Below are 26,624 nucleotides of genomic sequence, written 5' to 3' on the forward strand. Positions count from 1 at the left end.
GCCTATCAATTATCTCATCACATCAATACACGTAAACAGCAGCTGACACTCTACTGTGTAGTAATGTTCGATCGGCTGACCGGCTTAATTGCGATTCTAGCATATGTTTCAATCATCCCATCAGAATCAAAGAAAGGAAGAAGGATCAAAAGAAAGAATGTCACACATACAATCGAAAGAGGCGAAGTAAACCTCGAAGAATCCTTATTTTCTATTTTCTACTTCCTACTTTCTAGCGCTTTTTTTCGTTCTGGGGTTAGATCGCCGTTCTCGCCCTCCATCGCCCATCTCTCACCCTCTTTCTACAACGCTCCTTTGGTTCGACTAGGGTCCTTTAGACTTGTTCTTCGGAGTGGGGATATGATCGTCAGACTAAACGGTAAAGTACTTCGGGTATGGTATATGACGTGATGAAGTACCGTATAAGAGACAGATCGGCGAAGAAACCGATAATGAATGAAGGTGATGATGAAAGCGATACAGGAGAAAGACATATCAAAAGCAATCTCTGCTGGTGCATGATGTTGAAAGAAGAATGAGATGCTAATTGAGTTTCCCCACTCCGCCTCGTGTTCGGTGGCAAATGATCAAAGTGGCTTCTTTTTGGACGTACGCACGATCTCAAGAGTCTTTGCGTTGTGTACCTGTGTGTATGTGTGTTGAGTGCACACACGATCGGTGCGTGGAGTGTGGAGCTGATGGCGATTTGTCAGAGGTGCGCAATGCGAAGGAAAAGGAACGCTGATGTCCAACTGGGCTGCTTCGAGTCATGAGAAAGTGCGATTCTACATCACATAGCTATGCACAGTCTGCATACGAATAACTTTAGAACCCACAGGAAAAACGAACACCCTTCGATGATCATTACTTGCGAAAGCACCTCATCTCATAAGATCATAGTGTTTCCATCTAAAAGATCCATCAAGCTATCGAATGTTGCCTGATGCCCTTGGATAGGATGAATGGGCGGATGAGGCGAGATGAGGTGTGAGCAGACTACTCGTAACTTGCATGGATCAGTAAGTCCTAAACTTCACCCGCAACTGCGAATGTCTCACCTCTTATGAGCCATTATGGGGCACTCAATGGGTCATACTCGATGATGCGACTATGAAATGATTGAGGTGGGCGATCACTAACGCACAGCCCATTAAACTGTTTCCGTATAAGAGGATATGGAGGAAGACACATGGCCTTCACTCACTGCTTGTAAGGCTCAATCACCATTGTCAATACCTTCGAGGTTGAGTTCATCTTACTTATACGTGCGCTCGATCCTATGTTAATATTCATGCAGTACTTCGAAAAATCCTCCAACGCTCTAGATCATCCCAATCCCATATATACACATGTTATATGGTATTGCGTCGTCTAGTCTGATCGATAATGACGTTGCAAACAATAAAGAACTCCATCGTTGATGGTCAGATCAGCTTCTTATCGATACACACAAAATATTCTCACGATCAGTACCACAACTATTGATCATGCATAGAGGAGATACCCTCGATCTGATAGTCTACCATCACATGAAACCAAGCGAATGGATTGACCGGATTATTCTCTTCCATGATACCTCGACCGGATGTCCATTTTTCCGTAACACATGTGCAGGTCATACAATACATACAGAATGCTATGATATTACAACACAGATTGTCTTTTTTTCAATATCTTGTCTAAAGCTTTCTCCAATAAATTAGCTTGTTTCGTATAAGTTGATTTTTCACCATTGTATTGCCTACAATTATCAAACATCAATTTAGCATCGCCGACGAAATCTTCTACAGTCTCGTAATGGTTATTCTCAAGTTTATGCTCCATGGTCGATAGATCTAATCATAAATAGTATGTCCAAGAGAATGTAAGCTTTTAGTCGACAACGCATGGTCCAAGGTGATCCGAAACAGACTTACCCATGGGCTCCTTTATCACCTGATAGTAATCCACCACCACATTCCCATCAACAGGTTTCGTAAATGGCCACGAGGAAGGTTCGTTTTGCAAATCGTTGAGGACAAGCTGTAACAACACATGATGGGGATTGCGCTTAGGTTGTCGGATACTAAAATATGACGGCAAACGATCCAAGGTCAATCAGAGAACAGATTATACTATCAGATTTTGAGCTTTACTTACATATCATCGAGATCAGGGTTCCAACCACTTTCAGCTGTTCAACACCTACTATCAGCTGTGTTCGCTTTCTACCGTACTGAGTTACAACAGCTCACCTAATCCAGGGACTTGTTCTTTAGTCAATTTGATCTCCTCGCCAGGTTTCCCATCTCTGAAAATGGCTAAACCGGGATGTACGATATGCGATCTCGATATGGTCCGGATTTTCGCCAGTATAGCCTTTTCGGATGAGACCCAGGATTTATATCAGCAAACCAGATCAAGCCTCTGGGTCATTAGCAGGAATAACTTGGAACACAGCTCACCGCCTTTTGATCAGCTAACATCTGATGGACTTCCATATATTTCACTTTCGGCAACATCGTACACTGCATGATCGTACCACCTTCGTAATCTTTGATATACCCCACCCATCTTTCTCTGGGGTACGAGATCTCCTTAGTGAAACCTTGTTTCTTGAAATATCCCACGGCGTAATTATCGGCATACGTCAAGAAATGGTTGATGGTGGGGTGAGCGGCGCGTACATGATCTTTGAGCGAATTCATGAGATGAGAACCGTAACCCTGCAAATGCACAGAATTGCTTAGTCAACCAACTGCACGACTCACTCTTTACTCTATCCCGCATTCCACGACAACGTCACTCACCTTGATCTGCTCAGAACTGTCAACAGCACAAAACACAATCTCCGCGAATCCCCTACTCTCGAAAGGTCTATAGCAAATTCCACCAACAACTTTCCAACCTCTCTTGACAATCGCCATACTGATATGGTTTTTATCCAGAACCAATCTTGTAATATACTCTCTAGGCATTTTTGGTAATTGACGTTGAAACAGATTTTTCAGACCTATCAGCAGAATAGTAGCTACAGGCGTAGGATTTCGAGATGATACGACAGGTAATCGTATCTCTTCATTCTGTTGCTCTATAGCAGCCGGACGAAGTGGCAACTTGGGCTGTCCAAATAGACATATCAGCAGAGATGGATTGAAAATGACAGTAAAGCTCCAGCTGAGGAGACACTACTCACCAATTCGACTCCTTCCCATATCTCCACGTCTATTCCTTGAGCTTCACCTATCCCATCTCGACCATCATCCACATTCGCACCTTTGGTCAACCTTCTCATCAACTCCTCTTCTTTCTCTTTTTCCTTTTCTTTGATTTCCGTCCTTCTCTTTCTTTCCTGTTCATCCAACTCCGGTCTTTTAGCAAGTGGAACATCCTCTTCGTCGTCCTCTTCCTCCCCTTCTTCATTCTTTTCTTGGTCTGGTTTTCCAGCAACATGCTGATTTCCATCCGCATCAGTCTCCATAGATACTATTCCATGCATACCTCTGACGACCGTACGGGGTTCTCTACCTTTCCCAGCGGTTTTACCAGGTTTTTTCTTTCCATGTTTATGAGGTTTATTCGCCTCGTCATCGATATCAATTTCATCTTGACTCTGGGCAGATCCACTCCTCCGTCTCTTTAATGGCCTCTCTACATCAGCATCCTCCCCATCTATATCCAGTTCACTGACTCCCCTCTCGCGAGGTGTGTCGCCAGATCCTGAACCTTGAGGCGAGGTGATATCGGATGGTTCAGGCAAACCAGGGACAGTAGGTCGTTTACCTGCGGGTCGATGGAATTGGTCTAGCTGTTTGAACAAGCCTTCTGTCTGTTCTGTCCTGGGAGTTGGGAATGTAAGAAGAAGTTTCTCATCCTACGCAGAGGGTGCATCAGGTCAGCATCGTTGGGACATCTGATATTGCACGGTAACGGGTTATGGCCAGCTGCTTGATGGTTCTTGCTTTTCACACCCCTGAGCGTAAGATGTGACCGGATCGTAGGATTCACTCACTTCCAAAATCTCCTCAATTCTCCCCACTACATTTGTCCTTCTTCTCTTCTCCGACGTACTCAGATCTTTAGGCCATACATGGCCTTCCTCATCCCACCCATGATTACAGCTCCCGCACAATTTCCACCATCCTTTCTCGTTTATCCACATCTGTCTCCGCTTCTCTTCGGAATCATCTGACATACTGATATCTCCATCTTCGTCCTCATCGTCAGAATCTCCTTTCTTTTGCTTCCTGTTCGTCCTAGCTCGTTTGCTATTCTGTTCTTCACCGATTGGTATATTTCCAATTTCAATATCATGATCTTGAGGTGGCTCTAATCCTTCACAGTCGCAATCGGGAACTTGACATCTGACGAATCGGGCAACTTTGAACGATCTGTGAAGTTCAGGTTGATCGGAAAGTCGTTCGACGGGAAGAGGGTAATAGAACTTCAGAGAAGGCGGACAAGATGTATCATCTTTGGTAAATCCAGCGTCCTCTTCGTGCACGGAATCTTCTTCGTTGTCGATTCCACTGGCTCTCTTGGGTCTCGATTGCGATTTCGCTTTTTCCTTATCACCATTCTCTTCATCGGACTCAGTATCATCCGAATCAGATTCAGCTCCATCCTTCTCTTCTGCCACATTCTCCTCTTCTTCGTCCACCTCCTCATCATCGTTGTCGTCGCTTCCTTGTTCTTCTTCGTCTTCGTCCTCCTCCTCATCGCTACCATCCTCTTCATCTTCGTCTTCGTCTTCTTCGTCATCTTCATCCTCCTCCTCATCATCAACATTTTCTAACTGAGCTTCGTCCTGTTCTTCTTCATCGTCTCCATTCTCGACCTGTGTGTTATCTTCCTCCTGGTCGTCTCCACCTTCGATATCAATGTCTTCATCCGCAGCTACTTCAGTTCCCGGTGACTTGGCGGGCGAAAGGGAACTTGAGTCTCGGGAGGTAGCTCGACTGGACACTGCAGGAGTGGACGTCGCCGTGTTACGACCTTTAGCTCTCGCGGAGGGCTTACGTCTTGCAGGCATGTCGGTAGATCATCGGCTATTCTCTGCTACGATATGAGCGAGACGATAGTCGGATGCTATGCTATGATGATGATTTGCGATATGATTGCAGTAACGTTGATGAGAGTCAGAATAATGAATTCGGTCAGTCAATGTTGTTGTTGGTTACATCGATATCTCGCGTCTGGTCACGTGGCGAAAGGGAAAATCGGAATGTGGCACCAAGGAATCTCAATTCTCTTCTTATAAAATTGCAGATCCAAATAAGCAAAGATGTTGACTGAGTATGCATACTCTCTCTGTTACCTGATCGAGCTGGCAAAGGTAGAGATCGCAATGATCAAGCTCATACATCTATCCTGCCCAAAATCCCCGTAAACACACAATTTCTTCCCTGACCTCCCATTGACATTCGAAACTGAACAAGGTATATATATATAGTTTTATAAGGCAAACATCTTTCATCTACGGCCATAGAAGGTAAAAAATATCGCATCCCGTTGTAGCACAACGATCTGCTTGGAAGGTTAATGATACTGAGATTTTAGTAGTAGTGGGGATCTACTTGGGGTTTCTCTCCCGTATGATAGGATAATATTTTGGAGGAATTTGTAAGGAAATGAAAAGGGATATCTTCGTATTCTGTAAGGTTTTCGTTCGTATTGTTCTGGGATTAGAGTAGAGTTATGAGGTGTATCTGCATAAGATGTTGAAGTATGTATAAGGTTATATTATATGGTATGTATCACTGACTCTCAAAGTGAGTATCTAAGAGTTTTTTTTTTCGAGTATAACTAAGATGAAGACTAGATAATCCTTTTGTCTACCGCTAATCGTTTGCCAAGAATAAGCGAATCAATTCTCAATCTACCACGTGTTTCCGCCTTAGCTGTCCTCCGTACTTTACGAGTTTTATCACGGAACCAAAAACTTACCCAATTACACCACACCGTCTGCTCTGCGTAATTGCTCCCCCCACCGGCTCTCCCGACCAAGTCGACACCGCCGATCACAAATATCTGAATGAATTGAGGTAATCTACCTGCCCTCACTAGCTACAACGTACCGTCCCTAGTGAGTTCAAGTCATAGTTCGTCTCGTGGAGACCAGACGAGTTGTAGTTTAGATATACTTCTTGGATAAGAAGCTGATATTGAAACCAAGGTTATAACATAGAGTCCAACGCTACAAGGTAGGTTGACTCATACTAACAGTACTGCATATTAAAAAATAGTCTGCAGGTGATTCTCCTTTGAAAAGAAGGTGCCTTCGATCGAAACGATTGTCATGCATGCGATTGGCATCGCCATTCAAGAAGGATAGAAGCTCAAGTACGGTATTTGTAGTTCAGGCTATTCACCCTACTGCTGTGATTTTTGAAACTCGGCCCATCTCGCAGAGAGATCCTTGGGATCCTCTTTACGGAACCTGATTCCTCATGAACATTGTCGTTTTAAAGCTACCATCGCCTCATCAGCTTTAGAAAACGACAAAGTGGAAGGACAGATGCATGGTCTCCATGTGATAAGCACGTGAATTGACGGTCGGTAACAGTGAACCGCGCTTGGACCGCCCAATCTTTTCCTGTTTTGCTGGATTCTGATGACAGTTATTGCTGGCGTTTCTGCTCATAGGGCTACAAAGTACGCTCATTGTCTCTACATAATTCTTATACGAATTTGTTGAACAAATGAATACGTACTAACACTGTTTTGGCAAAGAAGGTCATTGAAATAAAAAAAATGGTAGCGAAAACAATTATACAGCAAGAATCTCTGCTTAATTATGGTTGCGAACTTGGGGAAGGATCGCTTTGGGTGAGCACATAAGCGATTCTCGCAAATGAAACCCGTCTGAAATGGTTCCTTTGACAAACAGGACGCTAGAAGACAACGACTGTATTTCGTAGATATCCTAGGTTGCAGGATATACACGTATGAGCCGTCTACGGGCATACATGGGTATCAATCGTTTGATCGAAATGTCACTGCTTTAGCTTTACTTGAGGATGATACTGGAGTGAGTGAGCTTGCTTTGTAGTCTGCTATACAATCTGACATCAATAATGAATAGCTCCTGGCAGCTATACAAGACGGTCTCGCTTTCATCAGCTTTGATCAATTGCCGTTCCCTCCCACTAATTCAGACTCCACTTATAAGCGTTTGCCCGTCGATATCGGTCATCTAAAAGGCTTCAACCGTTTCAACGAAGCTTGCGTGGATCCATCGGGGAAACGATGGCTAGTCGGGACCATGATGCACGAAGAAGACTTCCCTGCTTCCGCTGGAGGCGGTCTGTACGCCGTAACCCAATCAGGCGATGGACTAGCGGCAGACTTGCTCCTAGATCAGCTCACTGTGTCCAATGGTATGGGATGGACAAAAGATTCTAAAACTCTGTAAGTCCTCCTAACATCTGTATAATCAAACACAAGGACAATATGGTCCAGCTGACGCCATGATTAGGTACTTCACTGACAGCTTGCGAAAGCAAATCGGTAAATATGATTACGACATTGTAGGTTTTCCTAAACGAATTTCGCACTCAAGCTAACCTTCTCGGTCAGAGCACTGGAAAGGTCAGCAACAAGATAATATTTAGCAATGTGGACGATGAGAACCTGGGAGTACCAGACGGTATGTGCCAAGACGACCAATACGGCATTTGGTCCGCGCGTTGGGGATCAGGCAAAGTCATCCGCTTCACACCGCAAGGCGAGATTGACCTCATCGTGCACTTACCACAAGCTTTGAACGTCACTTCTTGCATATTCGGTGGTGAGTTTAACCGCGCAAATCGAGTAGACCATTCCTTTCTGATAAGATTGCTGTAGGCTCTAACCTCGATGAACTATACATAACTTCGGCAAAAACCGGAACTACCGATGAGCAGATCAAGAAACATCCTCTCAGTGGGGATTTGTTCGTTGTCAAGGATTTAGGTTTCAAAGGAAGGGAGCGAACTCGATTCTCCGGAGATTTCAGTAAATAGAGTCTGTCGGCGAAGTCTTTTCACTAGATATGCATTTCAGTAATCATTAAGGCATCAGAATTCAGTGTTACCTAATGTACTGCAATTGGTGGCCCTGATGGCAGGTAACCAAAACTGTAAACGTGATTTCGCTGAGTTCAATCCAGGTTTTTATGAGGCGCAATACGGTGACTAAGGTTGGTCAGGGGTGACCTTAACTGTGCTGCCCTTTCCATATGCCCAACGAGCTGAAAACCCAGAACGTGTACATCTTTTTCAGATCGTCCTGAAGTAGTCTTGGCACACCTTGTTTCAGAGAGGTGACGCGCTATGATCATGATCGATGGCAATCTCGAAGTGCCCGGTCGGAACAGTGCGACTCAGTCAAGGAGGTGGTGCATTAACCCGATCGCATGGGTGTCAGGCAAACTCTCTACGTATGCTCCTATCTATATTGATCTATAAGCTGTTTTATATCCACCTTATTACCGTTTGATTGCAACATTGCTTGTATCACTGCTACATCCCAGAGCGTGTCTATGGGCTTGCCATAATCTTCCGCAGGATCTATAGCACGTCCTGCTTTCGTCGCTAGTACTGCTCTAGCGAAATAGGCCAACTCTACCTCTACTCCTTTCTTAGGACTGGTCTCCTTCACTGCCTCGACCTGAGTACCAGCCGCAGGAGCCAACTCTAAAGTTCTAGTGCCTGAATCATTTACTAATGTCAATTTTCCATTTAAACATGTGATGTTGAGGACTTGCAGATCACGAGGCAGCTGAGATTCGATGTTTGGTAAAGCCCAAGTGAAGGTGATCGTACCGGCCGGTGAAGACTTTCCAGGTTGAGGTAAGTTGGGTCTATGTTGACGAGCGATGTCGAGTTTGCTAGAAGATCCACTTGGCTCTTTTGTAGCAGCTGAATCAGGAAGGACGAGAGCGAGAATCGTATCGTGTGGAGGTGTGTGTTTTCGGTGTAAAGATGCAGAGGCGATGACTGCAGCTGGAGGATCGGGAAGGATATTTCGAAGCATGGCAACTGAGTGGACACCTCCATCGAGACAGAAACCTATGGTGTTCATGAACCAAGTTCAGTCAGTGACATGTAATGGTGAATGACTAGCTTAACTCACCACCTTGATAATCAGGAACATTTCTCCACGACGTCGCTTGCCATTTGTCGCCATCTGGGCAATAGTTCTGGTTCTGCAGATCCCAGTAGAGCACTGGTCCCAGAGCAGGATCTCGCAGCAGCTCTGCGGCTCTCTTGTGGATAGGTTCATGATCATAGTCTATGAAACATCAGCAACCCGTGTCTGATCAAGAATTTGATAATGGACAACAAAAGGAGTAAAAATGGCAAACTCACCTTCCGCGACTCGCCAGATCAGGTTCTTCGGCTTCCAGTAATCCTCAAACTCCTTGATAAGTTCAAGACCAGCCTTGACATCTCGTTCAATTGGCTTCTCACTCAAGACATGTTTACCTGCCGCCCAGAATCGTTTCATCAAAGGTGGTTGGAATGCGAATGGTAGAACAATGACTACAGCGTCTATTTCCGAGTCATTCAGGATCTGCTCGATACCTGCATCTCCGACAGCGACTTGAGGCTCAGAGCGACCAGATGACTTGAAATGACCAGCAAACCTGGCTGCAACGGTTTGGTCTAGGGACCAAACGATCTCGACGTCAATGTGAGTTTGCGATTCATGTACGAGTGAGGGTAAGTAGTCGGATTCAGAATAGATGCCGGTTCCTAACAGCGCGATCTTGATCTTGTTGTCAGTCATGATGGTAAAAAGCTGTGTCTTGTGGAATATAGATTGAACAGCAACAGATAATCGCGTTTATACTTCAAGACGAACTTGTGATCCAGTCAACCTTCAGCAATTGACCAAAAAGCATCCCATGCACGCATGCATACAGAGGTTAGTGAGACATCGAGAAAGCATTCGACGTAATAGTCGGAACAGATTTCGGTTCGGATAAGCACGGTTCATCATATCCGACTGTGTTGGCCGTATCGTTTTGAAGTCAGAGCCACGTGCAGCGATCTTGGACGAAAAGCAGAACTGTCCACTTCACCTTCATAAAGCTACTTTATTGTCACTCAAGAACAGGCAAGATCAGCACACTACGCATCGTTCGACACTATGACTGTTAAAGTATTTGGTTCCCACGAGGGCAGAGACGTCTTAGCGGTCGACATACAATCGCCAGACGGGTCGACTACGGCAACTATCATCACCTTTGGTGCAGCGATACGCGATCTCTCTGTTCCAACTTCCACGCAACCTCGAAGTGTCATTTTAGGGTTTGACGAATTAAGCGGATATGTAGCCAACAAGCAATGGCATCATGGAGCGGTTGCTGGCCGTGTCGCAAATCGAATCGCTCGTGGCCAATTTACATTGGACTTCACTCAATATAACATCGAAACCAATGAACCGACTGGTCATACTTGTCACGGAGGAAACAGTGGGTTAGGTCATAGAAATTGGACGTTAGAAAAGTACGACAAGGGCTCGGCAACGTTGGTGTACAAATCACCAGATGGCGATCAGGGTTTTCCCGGCAATCTTCAGGTATCAGTCACCTACTCCATCCCCTCGACCGGTGTTTTCAGACTAGACTACAAAGCCCAAACCGATAAAAAGACTCCAGTCAGTCTCACCAATCACTCCTTCTTCAATGTCGATGGGGCTCGGGGTCCAGCTGTTCATAACAATCTGCAACAAAAGCTCACCATTGATGCCGATCAATACACCGCGGTAGATAAAGATCTCATCCCCACCGGTGAACTTGCAGATGTCGCAGGAACACCTTTCGATTTCCGCGAATCCCGCTCAATCGAGCTACTCGATGACAGAAGTGGATCACCTTTCCATTACGACTTGAACTATGTTCTTCGATCTCCTTCCATTCCAGGTAAATTACATCGAGGCGCCGAGCTCATCTCCTCAAATGGCGATCTTACAATGGAGTGCTGGACTGACCAGCCTGGCATTCAATTTTTCGATGGAGCTCCTATGGATCTCAAGGATCGAGGGCTTGGAGGTGCGATGAATGGTTATCGAGCTGGCTTGTGCCTCGAAACTCAGCTTTGGCCCGACTACATACATCACCCATCTTTCTCACAAAGCGTAATCAGTCCTGGTGACACGTATACCCATACGACCGAGTATCGATTTACAAAAGCGTAGACAAGACAACGGTTTATTGATACGACGTAGATAGAGTAGTCAGTACATTACACAGTCATATGCATCGAGTCGTGAATAGACAGAACAACCTTGGCTTAGATGGCAGTTAGCAGTCAACATTGAAAGATGTAGCTCGATTCGTTCTAAATCTTATACGCATTCAGGCTTGATGATGATGATCAACAGATTGCATTATGTCGAAGACCCTCTTCGATGTGTGCGGTAGGTGCAGATCATACGACAGACTGAAGCGTTTCAATCGTCTTAGACCTACTATACTAGCTAACAATTCGCGGTCCGATCAAATGCCAGTACAACGGTTCAGCATATCTCCTGGACTCTGACTCCGGTCAGCGAAGATCAAGACTGAGCTCTTCTTATGCTGAAATGCACAAAGGCAGAAGGGTGTTTCGAACTTGGTCTACTTCCGATGTCATAACAAATCATTTTACTCTAGCTGTAAATACTGAAAGATACATTGTCCATCCCGTCAACCCTGCACGACTCAAACCTTGAGTTCTTTCAAGTCTAAGCAGTACCCTTTTCGAGAAGCAATTGGGCTTTATCACTGAATTCTGGGTGATCTTCTTGGTAGACGTCGTAGAAAGGCTCGTACTCTGAGATAGCCGTGTCAGCGCGAAACTTCATACCAGATCGTTGCTATTTACCTGACGACGGATTGACAACTCTCTTAGAAGGGAAAGAGCGAGCCAGCTCTGACAATCTTTCTACTTCTTCTTTAGTGAGGTCAACAGCTGGAGAGAGTCTCAGGTCAGTGCATTCTATCAATTTCCAAATGGGTTGCAACTTACGTTTGATGTTGGCCTCGATCTCGTTCTCGAATACACTCTTTGGCAAAGGTTGGATACCCCTTGAAAGAAGCCAACTGATTAAGACAACTGCTCCATGGACCCCGTACTTTTTACCGATCTCAAGTACAACTGGGTGTTGTCGAAGATGCTGACCTGCAAGACCACCCAATGGGGAGAAGGCTTGAGGCAAGATCTGGTTGCGTTTAAGCCAATCGACAAACTCGAATTGGGGGTTTTGAATGGAGAGTTCGATTTGATCTACAAAGAAAATAGTCAACGCAATTCTGCAATTCTTCGACACGTAGACGACTTACTGGCAACAGGCTTGATCTTAGCAGCGGCGATGAGCTTCTTCAACTTATAGATGTTGAAATTCGATACACCGATTGATCGTACCAAACCCTTTTCGACCAGCTAAAACATGATGTAAGCGCAGCTCGATTGGTGGGTCGACCAGTGTGACAAACCTTTTCCATAGCTGCCCAAGTCGACAGGAAATCTTCTGAGAGCGGGATGTCAATGACCAATCTGCCGTCGACCATAGGGGTGTGCTCCTTTTGAGGTAAGACTCCGTCAGGGCATACTGTCTTCCAGGCCACCTGATGTCGGGGTAACGATAGGTCAACATGACGCCCCAAGGACAAAGTGTATCGTCGAGACTCACTGGGTAATGTAAGAGATACATATCAAGATAGTCCGTACCGAGCTTCTTCAAACTGTCACGCACCGCGAGTTCAACGTGTTCTGGCTTGTGGTGAAGCTCGAACAATTTTGATGTGATCCAAATTTGGTCTCTAGGTACTCCTGAGGCTTTGATACCTTCCCCCACTTCGGCTTCATTGCCATAACCCCAGGCGCAACTGGTACTTGCTATCAGCTCCGGTCCGACTCCCCTCCCCAGAAACAAAAATGCTCACTCTATGTGCTTGTAGCCGCTCTAATCGATGCATCAACATCAGCAGTAGCTCTGACAAACTACATCGTTAAACGCAGGCTTACCTCGATTGCATGCTTGACTGCCTTTTCCACTTCTCCTGGACTATACATAAACAAGGTTAGACCCATTCTGTTGTCGTTTACTCTGCCACTCACGCTGACATCCACTATGTAGGCACTTGATTAGCTCAACTCGAAGCTTGTGTCTTGGACAGTTCACTCACAGTGCCTAGAGCGATGGAAGGGATATCGAGTCCGTTGGACAGTTTGTAGGTTGTGTGGACAGGCATATTGACTTTGCGATGTATTTTTCTCTGATCTTGACAAAAAAAACGTCCTTACAGCAGATTGGTATCAATATAAATAATTACTCAAGCAATGCTGAGCTGTAAGATATAGAGAAAATCTTTGGTATCTTACCACCTCGGGATGGAGTGCTGAAGTGGAGGTAAACGCAGCGATTTGAGCGATTCAGGGTTCGGTTTACCCAACCGAGTCCGGATCGAGGCCGTTAGCCGAACCGGTCCGGTATCAAAGTTATCGTTGCGGCTAGGCGTCCACTAAGTATCAAAAGAATGTTGCAGTAAATAGCTTGAAGATGATCACTTTGACTGAAAAAGAGTTCGTTGTATTGGCTGGCATTTAGTCTGCAGCAATCATCTACCTCAACTAAATCAGACAGATACCGAATATGCCGTGCGAAGGTTGCACTTGTGGACTACGTGAAAATGGCGGGAACGAAGAAGACATTCTCGGGCAAACCCCTGTAGGCGTGAGGTCTTTCACCGCTCCAGCGGACGAAAGCGGAGAGCCAGAGGGAGTTGAACCGGCGGTGCCACTACGATCCAAGCAATGGTGGAATAATCCTTCTGATGGTAAGCTATCTTCGTCAATCATTTCAGAATCGAGTTCAGGCTGACAAGGGTTGGCAGACATGTGCGGAGCTTATGTTGAGAGGTATCTAAACGGCGGTCTTACCAGTGAGTTCTCGTGCTATAGCAGCTATCACGTCACTTCTCATGACTTCGACAGATGCTGAGATCATATTGCATAGTGAATGAGATCGCGAATAAGCATAAGCCGATCATTGGAATCGCTCAGACTGGTTCCGACCTCGCACCTTGCAACTCTGGTCACGTTCAGCTCGCCAAGCGTGTTCGCGACGGAATCATCGCTGCTGGTGGTACACCATTTGAATTCCCGTGCCATCCTATACAAGAGACTACGAAACGTCCAACTGCATCCCTCGACCGAAATTTCGCGTACTTGTCGCTTGTAGAAGTACTTTTTGGGTATCCTATGGACGGAGTCGTTCTTCTGACTGGATGTGACAAAACGTAAGCTTGCGCATCAGGAGGATATCGATCAGAGGCTGATCTCCAGTCCGCTCCATAGTACTCCAGCCCTCTTGATGGCGGCGGCTACGGTTAACATCCCTGCTATCTGCATGAATGTGGGACCCATGTTGAATGGTGAGTCCTTTGTCGTTATAACCGAGCTGAATGGTACAGGTTATGCTGGTCAGCGTCTTGTCGGTTCGGGTACCGTTCTATGGGATGCAAGAGCTGCTCTGGCAGCGGGCAAAATTGATCAATTGCAATTGATGCAGACCGTGGCTACGTCTGCTCCCAGGTGCGTGGTGTGCGGAAAGCGTACGTAAAGCGGCGCTGACAGACATCGTCAGTCTTGGACATTGCAATACCATGGGAACAGCTAGTACAATGAACGCCTTGGCCGAAGCACTTGGTATGGCGCTTCCCGGTAGTGCTTCAATTCCTGCACCTTATCGAGAAAGGGGTGCTTGCGCATATCAGACCGGGCGTAGAATTGTCGATCTCGTTCGGGAAGATGTCAAGCCTTCCGATATTTTGACGAGAGAGGCCTTCGAAAATGCCATTGCCTTGAATACCGCCATTGGAGGTTCCACCAATGCACCAATCCATCTCAACGCTATCGCCAAACACATTGGAGTTCCACTTTCCAATCAAGATTGGCAAGATGTCGGTTATAAATTACCGTTACTAGTGAACATACAGCCTGCTGGTGAATATCTATGTGAAGAGTATCATCGAGCTGGCGGTCTCCCTGGTGAGTACTGATAAAGCCTATACAATAGATTGGCGGGCAGGCAGCTGACAATCATACTAGCCGTGACTGCCGAACTAATCAAGCATAATCTTCTTCCTCATCCCGATGCTTTGACGGTCTCTGGCAAGTCAATGGGAGATAATTGTCGGAATGACTTTTCGACCGATCGTCGAGTGATTCGCTCTATCTCAAACCCCGTCAAAACTTCAGCGGGTTTCCTGCATCTCTCCGGATCCCTGTTCGATAGTGCTATAATGAAGACGTCCGTGATCAGCAAAGCGTTCCACGACCAGTATCTAAGCAACCCAGACGATCCGATGGCTTTCGAAGGTCCTGTAGCGGTGTTCGATGGTCCTGAAGACTACCATCATCGTATAGAAAAGGGAGATGACATACAGGCTGGAACAATTCTTATCATGCGAGGAGCAGGTCCACAAGGCTATCCTGGAGCCGCTGAAGTCGTGAATATGATACCTCCTGGTCGTCTGATCAAGAAAGGTATCGAATTACCGTGTATTGGTGATGGACGACAATCCGGTACCTCCGGTAGCCCCTCAATCCTCAATGCATCACCCGAAGCGGCCACCGGTGGAAATCTTGGTCTTCTCCAAGATGGCGATGTCGTACGAATTGACTTAGCAAAGGGGCGAGCGGATATCAAGGTTGATCCCGAAGAATTGAGGGTAAGACGGGAGAAGATGGGTCTATACAAAGGTCCTAAGAGTCAGACACCTTGGCAGGAGCTCTTCAGAGAGAATGTCAGTGAGCTCTCGGAAGGTATGGTCATACCAAAGGCAGTCAAGTATCAACGTTTGGCTCAGACTGCAGGTATACCCAGGCGTAATCACTAGACTAGATAGTTTGTACTAGTGTCCACTATCATCGCATTCCCTTCCATGCATCATTTTACGGTAAAGATCGTAAGTCTCTGTACTAAACTCCTGCTTCTGGATGCTACATGTGAGAGGCCGAACGAGACGATACAATAGGGTCCTCTTAGTAGAACCGATATATGACATACCATGATAGATTCACCAGATATACATTTCTGAGGGAAACATTTCTGAGTGAACATTTCTGAGGTTGAACATTTCTGAGGTTGAACATTTCTGACATTGATGTATTTGTTAAACTTGTACAACAATATATATCTGTTGAAAGCTGATGTAAGGATTAGCCACTTCGAAGAGTCGTATTGTCCTTACGCCACGACACGGGAACTAATGAAACGGGGAGGGCCGGAATGGCTATGACACTACAGCTGTATATGAGATCAGCTCCAGAGAAGCAAGAGGTGTCAAGTTTTGATATGTAGGGTCAATATTGATCTGTATTGAACTCAAACCCAATCTACGACTTCTGAAAATTCTCAAAGGCCTAACGAGAAGATGGCAGATCAGGAAGTTCATACTTTATGAGGCAGGTGGTGCTGCGCCAAGGCAAAGACACCGCCATGGCACGACAGCCTCACACGCTATGTATTCCATTACCATTAGGACGGAAGACACCTTTGTATCGTCGACCCCTCGTCGCTTACGGGAATCACATAGCAGGGATTTTCATCGAAACTGACTCTTGAGTAACACCATCTCAACCGACTGAGCGCCACCGTATACTGGTCGATATCCACGGCTATTGCACGCCGTTACAGTGTATGTTATCAGATGCAGGTTTTCCAACCAATCACATCCAACGAAACGAGCTCTGTCCTTCGAATTGGGGACTTTCGCGCTGGTTTGTTTGAGCATCGTGGTATTGCAATTGTAGTCAATTTTTCATACAGAAAATACGGATTAGACAATACAGAAAAGGTTATGAGTAAAGGTCGTGTCATTTCCGAGCTGCGCGACTGCTGCCCTCCGCTATGAGATCGAAGTGCAATGACATCAGCCGAGACACGGTGCTTTTACAAGCGCTCCACAACGATCAGAAGCGGTTTGACGAAGGCAGAACTTGCCCTGACTAGTGTCCGTAATGGACAAGAGCTTTGTTCTTTCGACCAGAAAGCTCAATCTGGGTCTTGGTGCTCTTAAATCGCCAAGCGGGAATTCTCCGTTCGTAAAGCTCGTCAAGTTCTTGGTAAGAACGGCCATAAGTCTATGAAAGGTCACGGTAAGCCTAACAACCGTGAGGTTCTGGCTTCAAGTACTCACCTCAGGATAGAAGAAGAACAGGATCGTTGTCGTCGGGACAAGGAGTCCGGCCCAAATATAGATAGCCTTCAAGCCCAAGTTTGCCGCATCTGGAGAGATCATGTACGAGATAGACCATTGGAATACAACGCTACAGAAGGCATTGCGTTAATCTACCTGTACAGAACGGCGTCATCCGAGTGAGACTTACAATCCTAAACCGTAGCAACCGAGATTGAAGGAGGTAGTTTGAGCTCGAAGATGAGGTGTTGAAGTTTCACCGGCAGCTACGAAACCGATTGGTCCTGCGGATAGACCGTAACAGATGACCCAGATAAGGAGACATCCGAGTCCGGCTTTACCACTTGCAGTAGAATCCGAGAATGAGGTTGAAGCAATGGCAACATTGAAAAGACACATAAGAAAACAACCGCTGTAGAAGTCAAGTCAGCAGGTGGCCCTTCTCTGGCTGAGTGCACTTACCCTACTAGTAGAGGTCTTCGTCCAACCCACTCGCAGAGGAAAAGAGCTGAGCCTTGTGCAATCATTCCTAAAAGGAAACTACAAACGTAGGGCATTGATCAGCTCACGCACCGTAACTTGAATCAGGAAGAATGAACTACCCACGTAAGAATGGAGACAAGGAAGGGGTTGTCCAATCCGGCGACGGTGAAGAAGTACTATGAGCTAGATTAGTACAGTAGAGGTTTCCTGCCAATGAAGACGGCCAACTCACAGTAGAGTAACTGAATACGATAGGAGCACCTGCAGCCCATTGGGAACAGATACCAACACAACCAGCCAAAGTTCGTCGCCAATTGGTGCCTCGGAAAATGTCGAGGAAAGAGGCTTTGCCACCCTCCGCCATGATTCTGCGCTCTTCTTCGATACCTTCTTGTACGACCCGGTATTCCCATTCCTGCACACGTCATGATCAGCGATCTGTATACCTTCAGGACCGAATCGTCAGACTTACGACATCGTAGCCAGGAGCGTTGCCGTAGAGCTTCAGCATCGATTGCTTGGCTTGCTCATGTCTGTTTCGACGGGCGTGGAAGATATGAGACTCAGGAACAAACCAGATAGTCAAGCAGGAAATCTGAACGTGATGTCAGCAGTGATACACGTCTTTGCCAATCGCTTGGAAACTTACACCGGTGAACATGAATTCGATACCGATTAATGGTCGCCATTGAGTTGGTTGGTGAACTTCGATGAGTTTTGCGGCAATAGCAACGATCAATTGACCAAAAGTCAAAAGTACTTGATAGGAACCGAGCATGAAACCTCGAACTTGGAATGGTGCGATCTCAGACACGTAGGTGATTAAGATGGTTTGCGCAAGACCGACACCCAATCGAATCAGGACGGCCGCTCCTAGCCAATCTTTCCAATTTCGTGAGGCGATCTCGGCAACGGAGCCTGCCAATAGGACGACCAAGGAGACGATCATTGCTTTCCTGCACCGATCGTCAGCTCACAGTGAACAATCTTTGAACAGGCCTGTCTACTCACTTTCGTCCAAATCGATCCATGATTGTACCACCGGCAAACATACCCAAGGTCTTGGACATTTCGGCAAAACCTTGCCAATAGGAAACTACCTTGGCACTGTTGGCTGGCTGTCCGTTAATTACCGTATCACCCATCGTCGCGATGAATGCGGGTAAAGCTATGATGTTACCCGGGACTTGTTGTTGGAACTGCCCCGGAAAGGTCAGCAATGATTGGCCGGGACCAAATTTCCGTTGAAAAACATACACCATCGTTAAGAGCGGACCATAAAAGGATACCGCAGAAAAGGATAGATTTCCAAAAAACCTTCACCACCTGGATTTTACTCAAAGCTAGGTCACTATCAGCAGACGCTCCATCACTGATCCAGTCCGACTTACTGGCAAACCTTGTTTCGAGGACTTCTGAATGCACGGTATCAGAGGTATTTTCGATGTGCTTGTCAAGATTCTTGTTGTCTCCTATATTGGAGTCGGGTCTGGAAACCATCTCAACAGATGTTCCATCGTTATTATTGTTGTTGAGAGTATGGTTATCCATCGTATTCTCTCGAACTGAAGTCGACTTGCTTGGTTAACGAGATGAGAAGGGATGGCGAATGAACAGCTTCCCGTATCTATTTAAGTCTATTTCATTCTAAACTTCGTGTCCCCACCGGGGCCACCATTTTCCAATCCATCCGAATTTGGAGTCGGAAGATGTTGCCAAATTTGCTCCGATCCTGAAGCAGCGATGAAGATGCGGTTCACCGTCAAATCCGTATTGTTCACCGTTTTTACGTCATACCAGGCCGATTACACTCAGGGGATTTGGTATCGTCACGATAGAGTCCGAAGTACAATGACGACACCGCCCTGAGCCCCAAGCTTAAAGACCGGGAATCTGCTGTCTTTGCCCCTTCGTCAACCCCCAATTCGGGAACCGTTTCGCAGTCATTGCCTCGGTTCACAGTAAACCGAACCGATCTCTCGGTATCTTGTCTCCGGTGAACAGGGTTGAAATTCAAACTATCTCTACTTGGAGGCTAGGGGTTGATGGTAGAATCATCATTCATAAGAACCGTCAATACTCTTACTGAACTTGGGTTCCAGAAAACAACAACTATAGACCAAGTATAGAAAAGAATCGAGCGCAAACATGTCCACCACAGTATTTGTATCAGGAGGCAATCGAGGGTAAGCTGGCTGATCTCACGATCATTCGTTACACGTCGGAGGGAGATGGGGAGAAGGAGATAGCTGAATTGTGCTATGCAACAGTATCGGACTCGGCTTAGTCCAGAAGTATGCAGCAAGGGAGAACTACACTGTTGTAGCAACCGCTCGAGACCCTTCTCGGATGCCTGATGTGAAGGTGGCAGCAGGATCGAAGGTTGTTGTTATAAAGATGGACCAAGCGAAGAAAGGCGGGTGCATCGAGGTGAGTCACCGTGTGTGCATGTGTGCATCTGTGTGTACAGAGGGTACAAAGGCAATGAATCGCCGAGGTTTCCGATGAGATATACGGGTCTAGTCTGTGGGGCGGAGAATTCTGCGACTTACTGTATCCTTGCCTTCTGTATGCATCATTCCGCCGCAGCTAATGTTACCTTCGAATATAGGCAATCGAGGAAGCCAAGTCAAAAGGCATAACACAGTTCGACATTGTAAGTGTGCCATACCATCAACCATGTTGCGTTTGTTTGAGGCTAATCGTCTGCTTGCAGGTGATCTGTAGTGCTGCTACATTGCTGGTTGAAGGATACGCACCGCTTCGAAATGTACCACTTGACGTCTTTGAGGAGCATTGGCGAGTCAATGTGAGTGGCTCTAGCATCACACAGAGCAGTCGTATAGAGCCTGTGGTCGGTCATGATCCGTCGCTGACATATCGCTCTACAGGTTCTTGGCTTCCTCGCAGTCTTCCAAGCCACCGTTCCACTCATCCGAAAAGGAGGAAAATTCATTTTCATTTCTTCCGGTTCTGCGACTATAGATCAAGTACCTCGAGGATATGAAGTGACGTACGGTATCAGCAAGGTGAGCATATGAACATGAGCGTGGCAGCGAGTGTAGCTGACTCAATTTGGATTATAGAGCGGAGCATCCTACTTAGTGAGCTCAGCCTGCCTGTTGCAGCAGTTCGGCACTGACGTTGTTTTAGGGTCACTTTGCGCACTACGAGGAACCCGACCTCATTGTATTCCCCCTTGATCCAGGATGGACACAAACGTGGGTTGTACCCCTTGACCCCTCATCCTAGATATAGCTAACTGATCAGATCATAGCGATATGGGTAACGCATCCGCCAAGAATGCTGGCGTAGATGCCCCTCCCTTGACTATCGATGAATCAACCAGTGAGTTATAATGATTGACACCTTTGGACACAATAACGGCCAGCTGATCGGATGACTTGCTGCAGGCGGAATGATCAAGGTCATCGATGAAGCAACAAGAGAGACTCACGGTGGGAAGCAAATGAGATAGTGAGTTTCCAACCGGTGTGACAGAAATTATTCCATGCTTACGAGAACGTGATAGTGATGGTGGGCAAAACAAGTGGTAAACAAAAGTCAGAGATAGGTTGGTGTGAGATCAGGATACTCTGCTCTGCACACCGGAAGGACAATAGAAATAGAGATGCACACATTCTGTTCCCTCTGGTATTGGCACTAGACTGAGCATGCTCACTTCGTACATCCCTATTCTTGTGACGATCTTGTATGCATTGTTAGCGGGTATCTGGTATGGTGAAGACACATGACGAGCGTCCACAAATGAGAGCAGGGACACATGGCTGAGCTGCACTCTTATGTAGATCGTCCCGACCCATCTTGATGTCAGAGAGCGTCTTAGACCAATGTTTCTTGATTTTTGTGAAGGCTCCTGAAGGCTCGCTGTCAGCTTGCAAGGGATTTCACAAGCTGGCGTCCGCAGCTGACTTACTTATTGATCACGCTCACTTACAGCTAGTCAACCATCGCTTCAGCGGCTCCAGACCAATCCGGTGAATTTACCCGAACACCGAAAGTGTTACTTTCATCTTGTTATTTTGCAGTCGATGCGAACTCTTGAATGAACACAATTGACTTTTTACTACAAGAATTCATCTGATACTGCACTCAAGCTCAGAGCTGTTATATGTTATGATCCAACCTCAATGACAATGTCACCCCCAGCAGAGCCCGAAAAACGGAATTACCCAGCCAAACGGTTGAAAGCAAACTCAGCTTGTCGAGCTTGTCGTGAGTACAGTAGGGACCAGAAGTCGTTCATCGTATGGGACAGGCCAGCTCATCGCTGTTACAGGAGCTCGTAAACTGGCTTGCGATGGTGAAAGGCCATGCTCGAGATGTAAACAAGACAAAAAAGGTTGTGATGATGACGAGGGGTCTTTCCGAAGTCCGCTCACCAGAAGGAGGATGACCGAGCTGGAAGATCTGTACGTTCGATCAGAGACCATTCAACACCAGATTGCTCGTGCTGAATCTTTGTAGCATTGAGCTTCATGCAAGTATTTGGCATGCTGCCTTTCCCAATTTTCCGCTTGAACAGGCAGCAGCACGCTCCGTCTCCGCAACGCCCAAAGAGATCGCTCAGGAGGCGTTCCGCTCAGCTGGTCTTCAACAGGTGAGTGATATATCAGGTTGTCATCGAGCCCGCAATACTGACCTGGTCCGACATAACAGCCTCCGCCTCCGCCTGTAGTTGATGCATTGATGCCCTCCCTACCATCGGAAGAAACCTTTAGCTCCCTGCCAGATGCTCCTGTGATGTCACATCAGTCTTTCGACCCACCCGAACCATCCATGCTTCGTCCAGAATCCACAGCACCCTTCATGCCACAATCGCACGTTCATCCTCAGCCCGTTAATTCAGCAGTAGATCGACAACCACCTCACATCAGTCCCATGTCTCAACTACGTTCAACTAATAATGCAACCGAGAAGAACTATCCTCCGACTCGGCCTGCTTCCCCTACCGATCCACCATTCCTTCAAAATGTCTACGAATTCCAATCGGCTGCGCAGTCAACTGTGAACACTTGGTCAGAGCAGCATGCTCTGCAGACCGGCAATACACCCCCAAGCCACTTAGACGGTATGGGCGCGACCGTCCTAGACACAACAATGGAGATGAATGCTGGCGCAGGATACATCGGAATGTCATCTGGGGCGATGCTCATTCTCGTTCTACGCAGGTTGCTCAACCGGGACTCTTTACTCTCCCCTCTTAACGGCTATTCCCTACACACCCTCAAGCCGACTTCCCATGCCCAAGTGCCGAATATTTCGAATTACCTGCCTGGTTCAGGCGCACGTCGTGTTCCCACTAGCACATCCCCCCTATCTACATCCGCTCGGATGCCTCGATATAGAGAGTTCCGTCCACTAGTGGATTCTTATTTTGAATATTTCCGTGAGTTTCGCTCTGGCATCTGGCGAATCCATGCTAATAGCATTCATAACGATAATGCAAAATAGACGCTATCATCCCCATCGTACACGAACCCACTATCCGCGCACAGCTGACAGGAGCATTACCCTTACCTACCAGCGGCGGGAGTCGAGTTCTAATTTTCATGATCTTCGCTATGGGAGAATTTGATCTAGCTCAAATCGAAGATGATGATAATGGCTATCGGTATTACGAAGTCGCAAGACAAGCGTATCAACCGGAAATGATGGAAGAAGGATCAATTGAATTAGTCCAAGGACTCGCTATAATGGCACATTATTTACAGAGGAATAATAAACCGAATAGTGGTTACGTCTGTCTTGGTACAGCTATCAGAATGGCCGTTGCACTTGGTATCCATTCTTCGAATGCTCATCATCCCAAAAGTAATCCACTTGCTGAGGAGATACGTACTAGATTATGGTGGGGATTAGTCGCTCTCGAAGCTGGTTGTTCAACTACATTCGGTCGTCCTCATGGTTTCGGTCACGCTTCTTACTTGGTCGCTAGATTACCTATTAACTGTGATGACGATGATTTGACAGTCACCGATACTGTCCTCCCTGAAGATGCGGATCACGTAGCGCTTTATACGGCTCTACTTATGCAAACGAAACTTGCAAAGAAAATGCTTCAGCTTCAAGATCGTATATCAAGGTCTTTACCTTATCCCACAGTTGAACAGATCAAATGGTGTGGACAATCGTTCCTAGCGGATGTCAGATCGTATCCCGCATATATGCAACCTGGAACTCCAGGACCTTTCCGCTTGGCGCGAGCCATTCAAAATTGGAGAGCAAGAGATTATGCTTCGATATTGTTCAGACCGGTGCTTCTTTCGGCAGCATGGAATTCATCTGGACCTCATAATGCTGGAGCTGATCTGACAGAGATTATCGAGTAGGTTTTGCATTTCAGCAAAGAAGGCTCTGAGGTTGATAGTAAGCTAACTCCGAACCCGATATTTACTTTGAATAGTGAATGTCGATCTCTGGCTACCGAGACTTTACAAGAACTACACGCATTCGGAGGCCCAGGACGAGATCCACATCGCGGTTCACAATGGTACTTGCTATTTTACGAAGTACAATCCAGTCTCACATTACTATTATCGGCCGTCTGGGAACCACAGCATCCCTCAGCGGAAGAATGGCGCACGGCAGTTTCGCAGAGTATCCAGAGGATTCGTGAGATGCCTTCAGTTGCCAAAGTGCGTACGCATCTTCATCATATCATTCTCATTCAAAATCTGCCTCAAGCTAATTGTGATGGCCGATCCCGGATAGATGGGATTATCTTATGCTCAAACGATGGAGAACATCCTACAAGCACAATCGACTCTCGGTAGTAATGACGGATTTATGAATATGCGAACACAAGAACAAACTCAACCTTATACTGATCCAAATGGTATAGATTGGAATCAAATTTTGTGAGTATCATTTGTTGCAAAGCCACGATTTTTATTTCCTGACAGCCAATCGAGTTTAATTTGCGAGTAACTACTAATCTCAATTATGGAATCTCGAATAGGCTCGAAATGTTGGCTACTCAGAATATGAGTCAGGACGATTTTCAAGGAGACAACATATTTCCTTTTAGTCAAAACTGAATGTCCCGAATTTAGGTTGCTAATCCGAAACAACGCCAATTGCAAGGTCAGACGCCAAGATCGGGACCAAAAAATGCGGAGTGTCTATTGACGACTTCTGGTAATTTGTCAATTACGTGGGAAGAAAGGCATTGCTTTGAGCGAAAATGGCCTTCAGCGTGCCGGTATACCGCATCTATGCATACCTATTCTTTATCTAATGGCTTAACATACCAAGGATGCCTAGATGGCGATCGTTCCGTTCTTTAAGCACAGGTATGCCAATCATTGTCATTTTCCCAAGCATGAGCAGCTTTGTAAATCTCTGCCTCTTCATAATTCTTGCTTATAATTTGCATACCTACCGGTAATCTCGTCTTCCCGTCTACCAAGCTGGGCAAGAAACCAATTGGTAAACTAAGAGCTAGTAGTCCAGTCTGTTGCGTACGGACACATACTCCGTTAGCGAAGAGAGCAATTTCAAACATCGATATCAAATCAGCCTTACAAGATTGAATGCACTGGTGTTCAGACTGACTCCAGCAGCATTTTCCATCAATTCCCGTATACTCGCGTCAGCCGAAGGTCTTGGTATTATTGGTAATGTTGGAGCGATAAGTATATCGTATTTGCTCAGAGCTGAATTATACGCATCGCGCAACTTTCGTATCAGGTTGATCGTTTTGCGGGTTAGAACGTCATAGATAGAACTAACATATCATTACAAATGTTCTTAACACAAAATTCGGAATTGATCGATGACAACGGCCAAATACGCTATGGTTGCAACTGACTACACTGCTATTAGCATTACGGATGAATAACGATGAGTTCTCGTTTATAACCAGTATGTTCCACTGGTCCACAACCCCTATGAGCCCAGCCGTCCTTATCCTCCTCCGACCAGAACTTCTTTTGATTCCTTATGGTATGCAAAACCGATCTAATTGGATCATACTTATAGAGGTATGGCCATCTCACCATAGCTTCTTCCAAGACTGCGCGTGAGGTGCATCAACGATCAATCAGTGTCATGGGTGAGTATGAGTGGCACTCACGTTCGGTCCATTTTATCATTCCTCCATAGCTAGTGAACGGAAGCCACTTGTAAATCTCCAGCGCTGTATCCACCAGATCCCCTAAAGCCTCTGGAAATGCATCCACTTCTTTGCACATGGCGATGCTGACTTCAGCTATAGTTAGAAAGATCGTCTCTTCCCTATTGCCGCATATGTAAGATCAGTCTCTTTTGGTCAAGAGCTTCGATCGACAAGATAGGCACAGTAACTTGACTTACATCGCTGCTAGTCCTGTATCTCTTGCTTGCTCATATATCATGAGGAATCTATCAGATGACCAAGGTACGAGGGAAGCCAGAGCGGCGAAGCACATTCTTGAGACCTCGTGATGAGCTGGAACGAGAGATAACGCTCCTATCAATCTACACCCCCTTGATCAGTAAAGTCAAGTTTAAGCTTGGTGCAGACATATGCAATTGAATGATGTAGTACTAACAAGGGAAGATCTTTAGTAAAGTTGCTTGCTACATCGACCGATCTCTTAATGTCAGCCGTATATCCGGTTCCAGTATCTCTCTTTGTTTTGACCAACTTTAGGGTCCATCCAACTTCTTGAAGGAAGGTATGAGAGAGACCAGATGTGGCCATCTAGATTCGAGGAAATGAACGATCACCAATCGAAGGAATTGACCATGTGCAGTCCGTTGCGAATTTCCAATCTCCCTTGAAGCTATCACGGGCGATAATCGATTGATCTTGATCAATCTGGCGGATTCGGATATGTCGAATGCACATGCATCCCATAATATCTTCATTGTTTCTCTGGTTGGGTGGATCAGATCATGAGGGTTGATCGAGAGTGGGAGATTGACTTGGCCCTTGGAAGTGTCTGATGGTTGTTCAGACATGATTATCGTGTTATGGTTGATG

General features: G+C 46.2%; 10 protein-coding genes across 10 annotated transcripts; 5 read left to right on the plus strand and 5 right to left on the minus strand.

Annotated features, from left to right (window-relative positions):
• Nucleotides 1-1,644: 1,644 nt before the first annotated feature.
• L199_005796 (uncharacterized protein) lies at nt 1,645-5,011 on the minus strand (the record flags this gene model as incomplete). Its single annotated transcript, XM_064891499.1, has 8 exons — nt 1,645-1,835; nt 1,917-2,065; nt 2,140-2,173; nt 2,235-2,358; nt 2,445-2,705; nt 2,790-3,101; nt 3,176-3,853; nt 3,992-5,011. The coding sequence occupies 8 exons, from the start codon at nt 5,009-5,011 to the stop codon at nt 1,645-1,647; spliced, it is 2,769 nt and encodes a 922-aa protein (XP_064747571.1).
• A 1,721-nt stretch (nt 5,012-6,732) lies between these two features.
• On the plus strand, nt 6,733-7,982 carry L199_005797 (uncharacterized protein; the record flags this gene model as incomplete). Its single annotated transcript, XM_064891500.1, has 6 exons — nt 6,733-6,807; nt 6,869-7,009; nt 7,064-7,389; nt 7,457-7,508; nt 7,558-7,768; nt 7,825-7,982. 6 exons carry the CDS (start codon nt 6,733-6,735, stop codon nt 7,980-7,982), a joined length of 963 nt encoding a protein of 320 aa, XP_064747572.1.
• Nucleotides 7,983-8,406: 424 nt separating this feature from the next.
• Nucleotides 8,407-9,750, minus strand: L199_005798 (uncharacterized protein; the record flags this gene model as incomplete). The annotated part of the gene is made up of 3 exons (XM_064891501.1): nt 8,407-9,029; nt 9,094-9,252; nt 9,330-9,750. The coding sequence occupies 3 exons, from the start codon at nt 9,748-9,750 to the stop codon at nt 8,407-8,409; spliced, it is 1,203 nt and encodes a 400-aa protein (XP_064747573.1).
• Nucleotides 9,751-10,113: 363 nt separating this feature from the next.
• L199_005799 (uncharacterized protein) lies at nt 10,114-11,163 on the plus strand (the record flags this gene model as incomplete). The annotated part of the gene is made up of 1 exon (XM_064891502.1): nt 10,114-11,163. The coding sequence occupies one exon, from the start codon at nt 10,114-10,116 to the stop codon at nt 11,161-11,163; it is 1,050 nt and encodes a 349-aa protein (XP_064747574.1).
• A 528-nt stretch (nt 11,164-11,691) lies between these two features.
• On the minus strand, nt 11,692-13,201 carry L199_005800 (uncharacterized protein; the record flags this gene model as incomplete). The annotated part of the gene is made up of 10 exons (XM_064891503.1): nt 11,692-11,780; nt 11,832-11,918; nt 11,976-12,233; nt 12,290-12,389; nt 12,443-12,574; nt 12,640-12,835; nt 12,893-12,912; nt 12,975-13,014; nt 13,068-13,078; nt 13,136-13,201. The coding sequence occupies 10 exons, from the start codon at nt 13,199-13,201 to the stop codon at nt 11,692-11,694; spliced, it is 999 nt and encodes a 332-aa protein (XP_064747575.1).
• Nucleotides 13,202-13,602: 401 nt separating this feature from the next.
• On the plus strand, nt 13,603-15,850 carry L199_005801 (dihydroxy-acid dehydratase; the record flags this gene model as incomplete). Its single annotated transcript, XM_064891504.1, has 6 exons — nt 13,603-13,786; nt 13,835-13,891; nt 13,966-14,248; nt 14,307-14,543; nt 14,596-14,999; nt 15,060-15,850. The coding sequence occupies 6 exons, from the start codon at nt 13,603-13,605 to the stop codon at nt 15,848-15,850; spliced, it is 1,956 nt and encodes a 651-aa protein (XP_064747576.1).
• Nucleotides 15,851-16,961: 1,111 nt separating this feature from the next.
• Nucleotides 16,962-19,186, minus strand: L199_005802 (uncharacterized protein; the record flags this gene model as incomplete). Its single annotated transcript, XM_064891505.1, has 11 exons — nt 16,962-17,096; nt 17,153-17,282; nt 17,343-17,564; nt 17,615-17,692; nt 17,759-17,811; nt 17,868-18,050; nt 18,108-18,230; nt 18,285-18,591; nt 18,647-18,834; nt 18,893-18,978; nt 19,027-19,186. The coding sequence occupies 11 exons, from the start codon at nt 19,184-19,186 to the stop codon at nt 16,962-16,964; spliced, it is 1,665 nt and encodes a 554-aa protein (XP_064747577.1).
• A 597-nt stretch (nt 19,187-19,783) lies between these two features.
• On the plus strand, nt 19,784-21,192 carry L199_005803 (uncharacterized protein; the record flags this gene model as incomplete). The annotated part of the gene is made up of 10 exons (XM_064891506.1): nt 19,784-19,821; nt 19,906-20,065; nt 20,247-20,291; nt 20,352-20,444; nt 20,527-20,664; nt 20,722-20,739; nt 20,789-20,856; nt 20,913-20,983; nt 21,049-21,112; nt 21,168-21,192. 10 exons carry the CDS (start codon nt 19,784-19,786, stop codon nt 21,190-21,192), a joined length of 720 nt encoding a protein of 239 aa, XP_064747578.1.
• A 600-nt stretch (nt 21,193-21,792) lies between these two features.
• On the plus strand, nt 21,793-24,696 carry L199_005804 (uncharacterized protein; the record flags this gene model as incomplete). Its single annotated transcript, XM_064891507.1, has 8 exons — nt 21,793-21,871; nt 21,936-22,068; nt 22,124-22,256; nt 22,316-23,045; nt 23,111-23,984; nt 24,063-24,294; nt 24,371-24,516; nt 24,618-24,696. 8 exons carry the CDS (start codon nt 21,793-21,795, stop codon nt 24,694-24,696), a joined length of 2,406 nt encoding a protein of 801 aa, XP_064747579.1.
• Nucleotides 24,697-24,941: 245 nt separating this feature from the next.
• Nucleotides 24,942-26,602, minus strand: L199_005805 (uncharacterized protein; the record flags this gene model as incomplete). Its single annotated transcript, XM_064891508.1, has 7 exons — nt 24,942-25,112; nt 25,184-25,314; nt 25,545-25,673; nt 25,734-25,894; nt 25,973-26,116; nt 26,191-26,218; nt 26,386-26,602. 7 exons carry the CDS (start codon nt 26,600-26,602, stop codon nt 24,942-24,944), a joined length of 981 nt encoding a protein of 326 aa, XP_064747580.1.
• Nucleotides 26,603-26,624: the final 22 nt, after the last annotated feature.

The sequence above is a fragment of the Kwoniella botswanensis genome, chromosome 1 (genome assembly GCF_036426115.1).
Source record: "Kwoniella botswanensis chromosome 1, complete sequence".
Classification (NCBI taxonomy): Eukaryota; Fungi; Basidiomycota; class Tremellomycetes; order Tremellales; family Cryptococcaceae; genus Kwoniella; species Kwoniella botswanensis.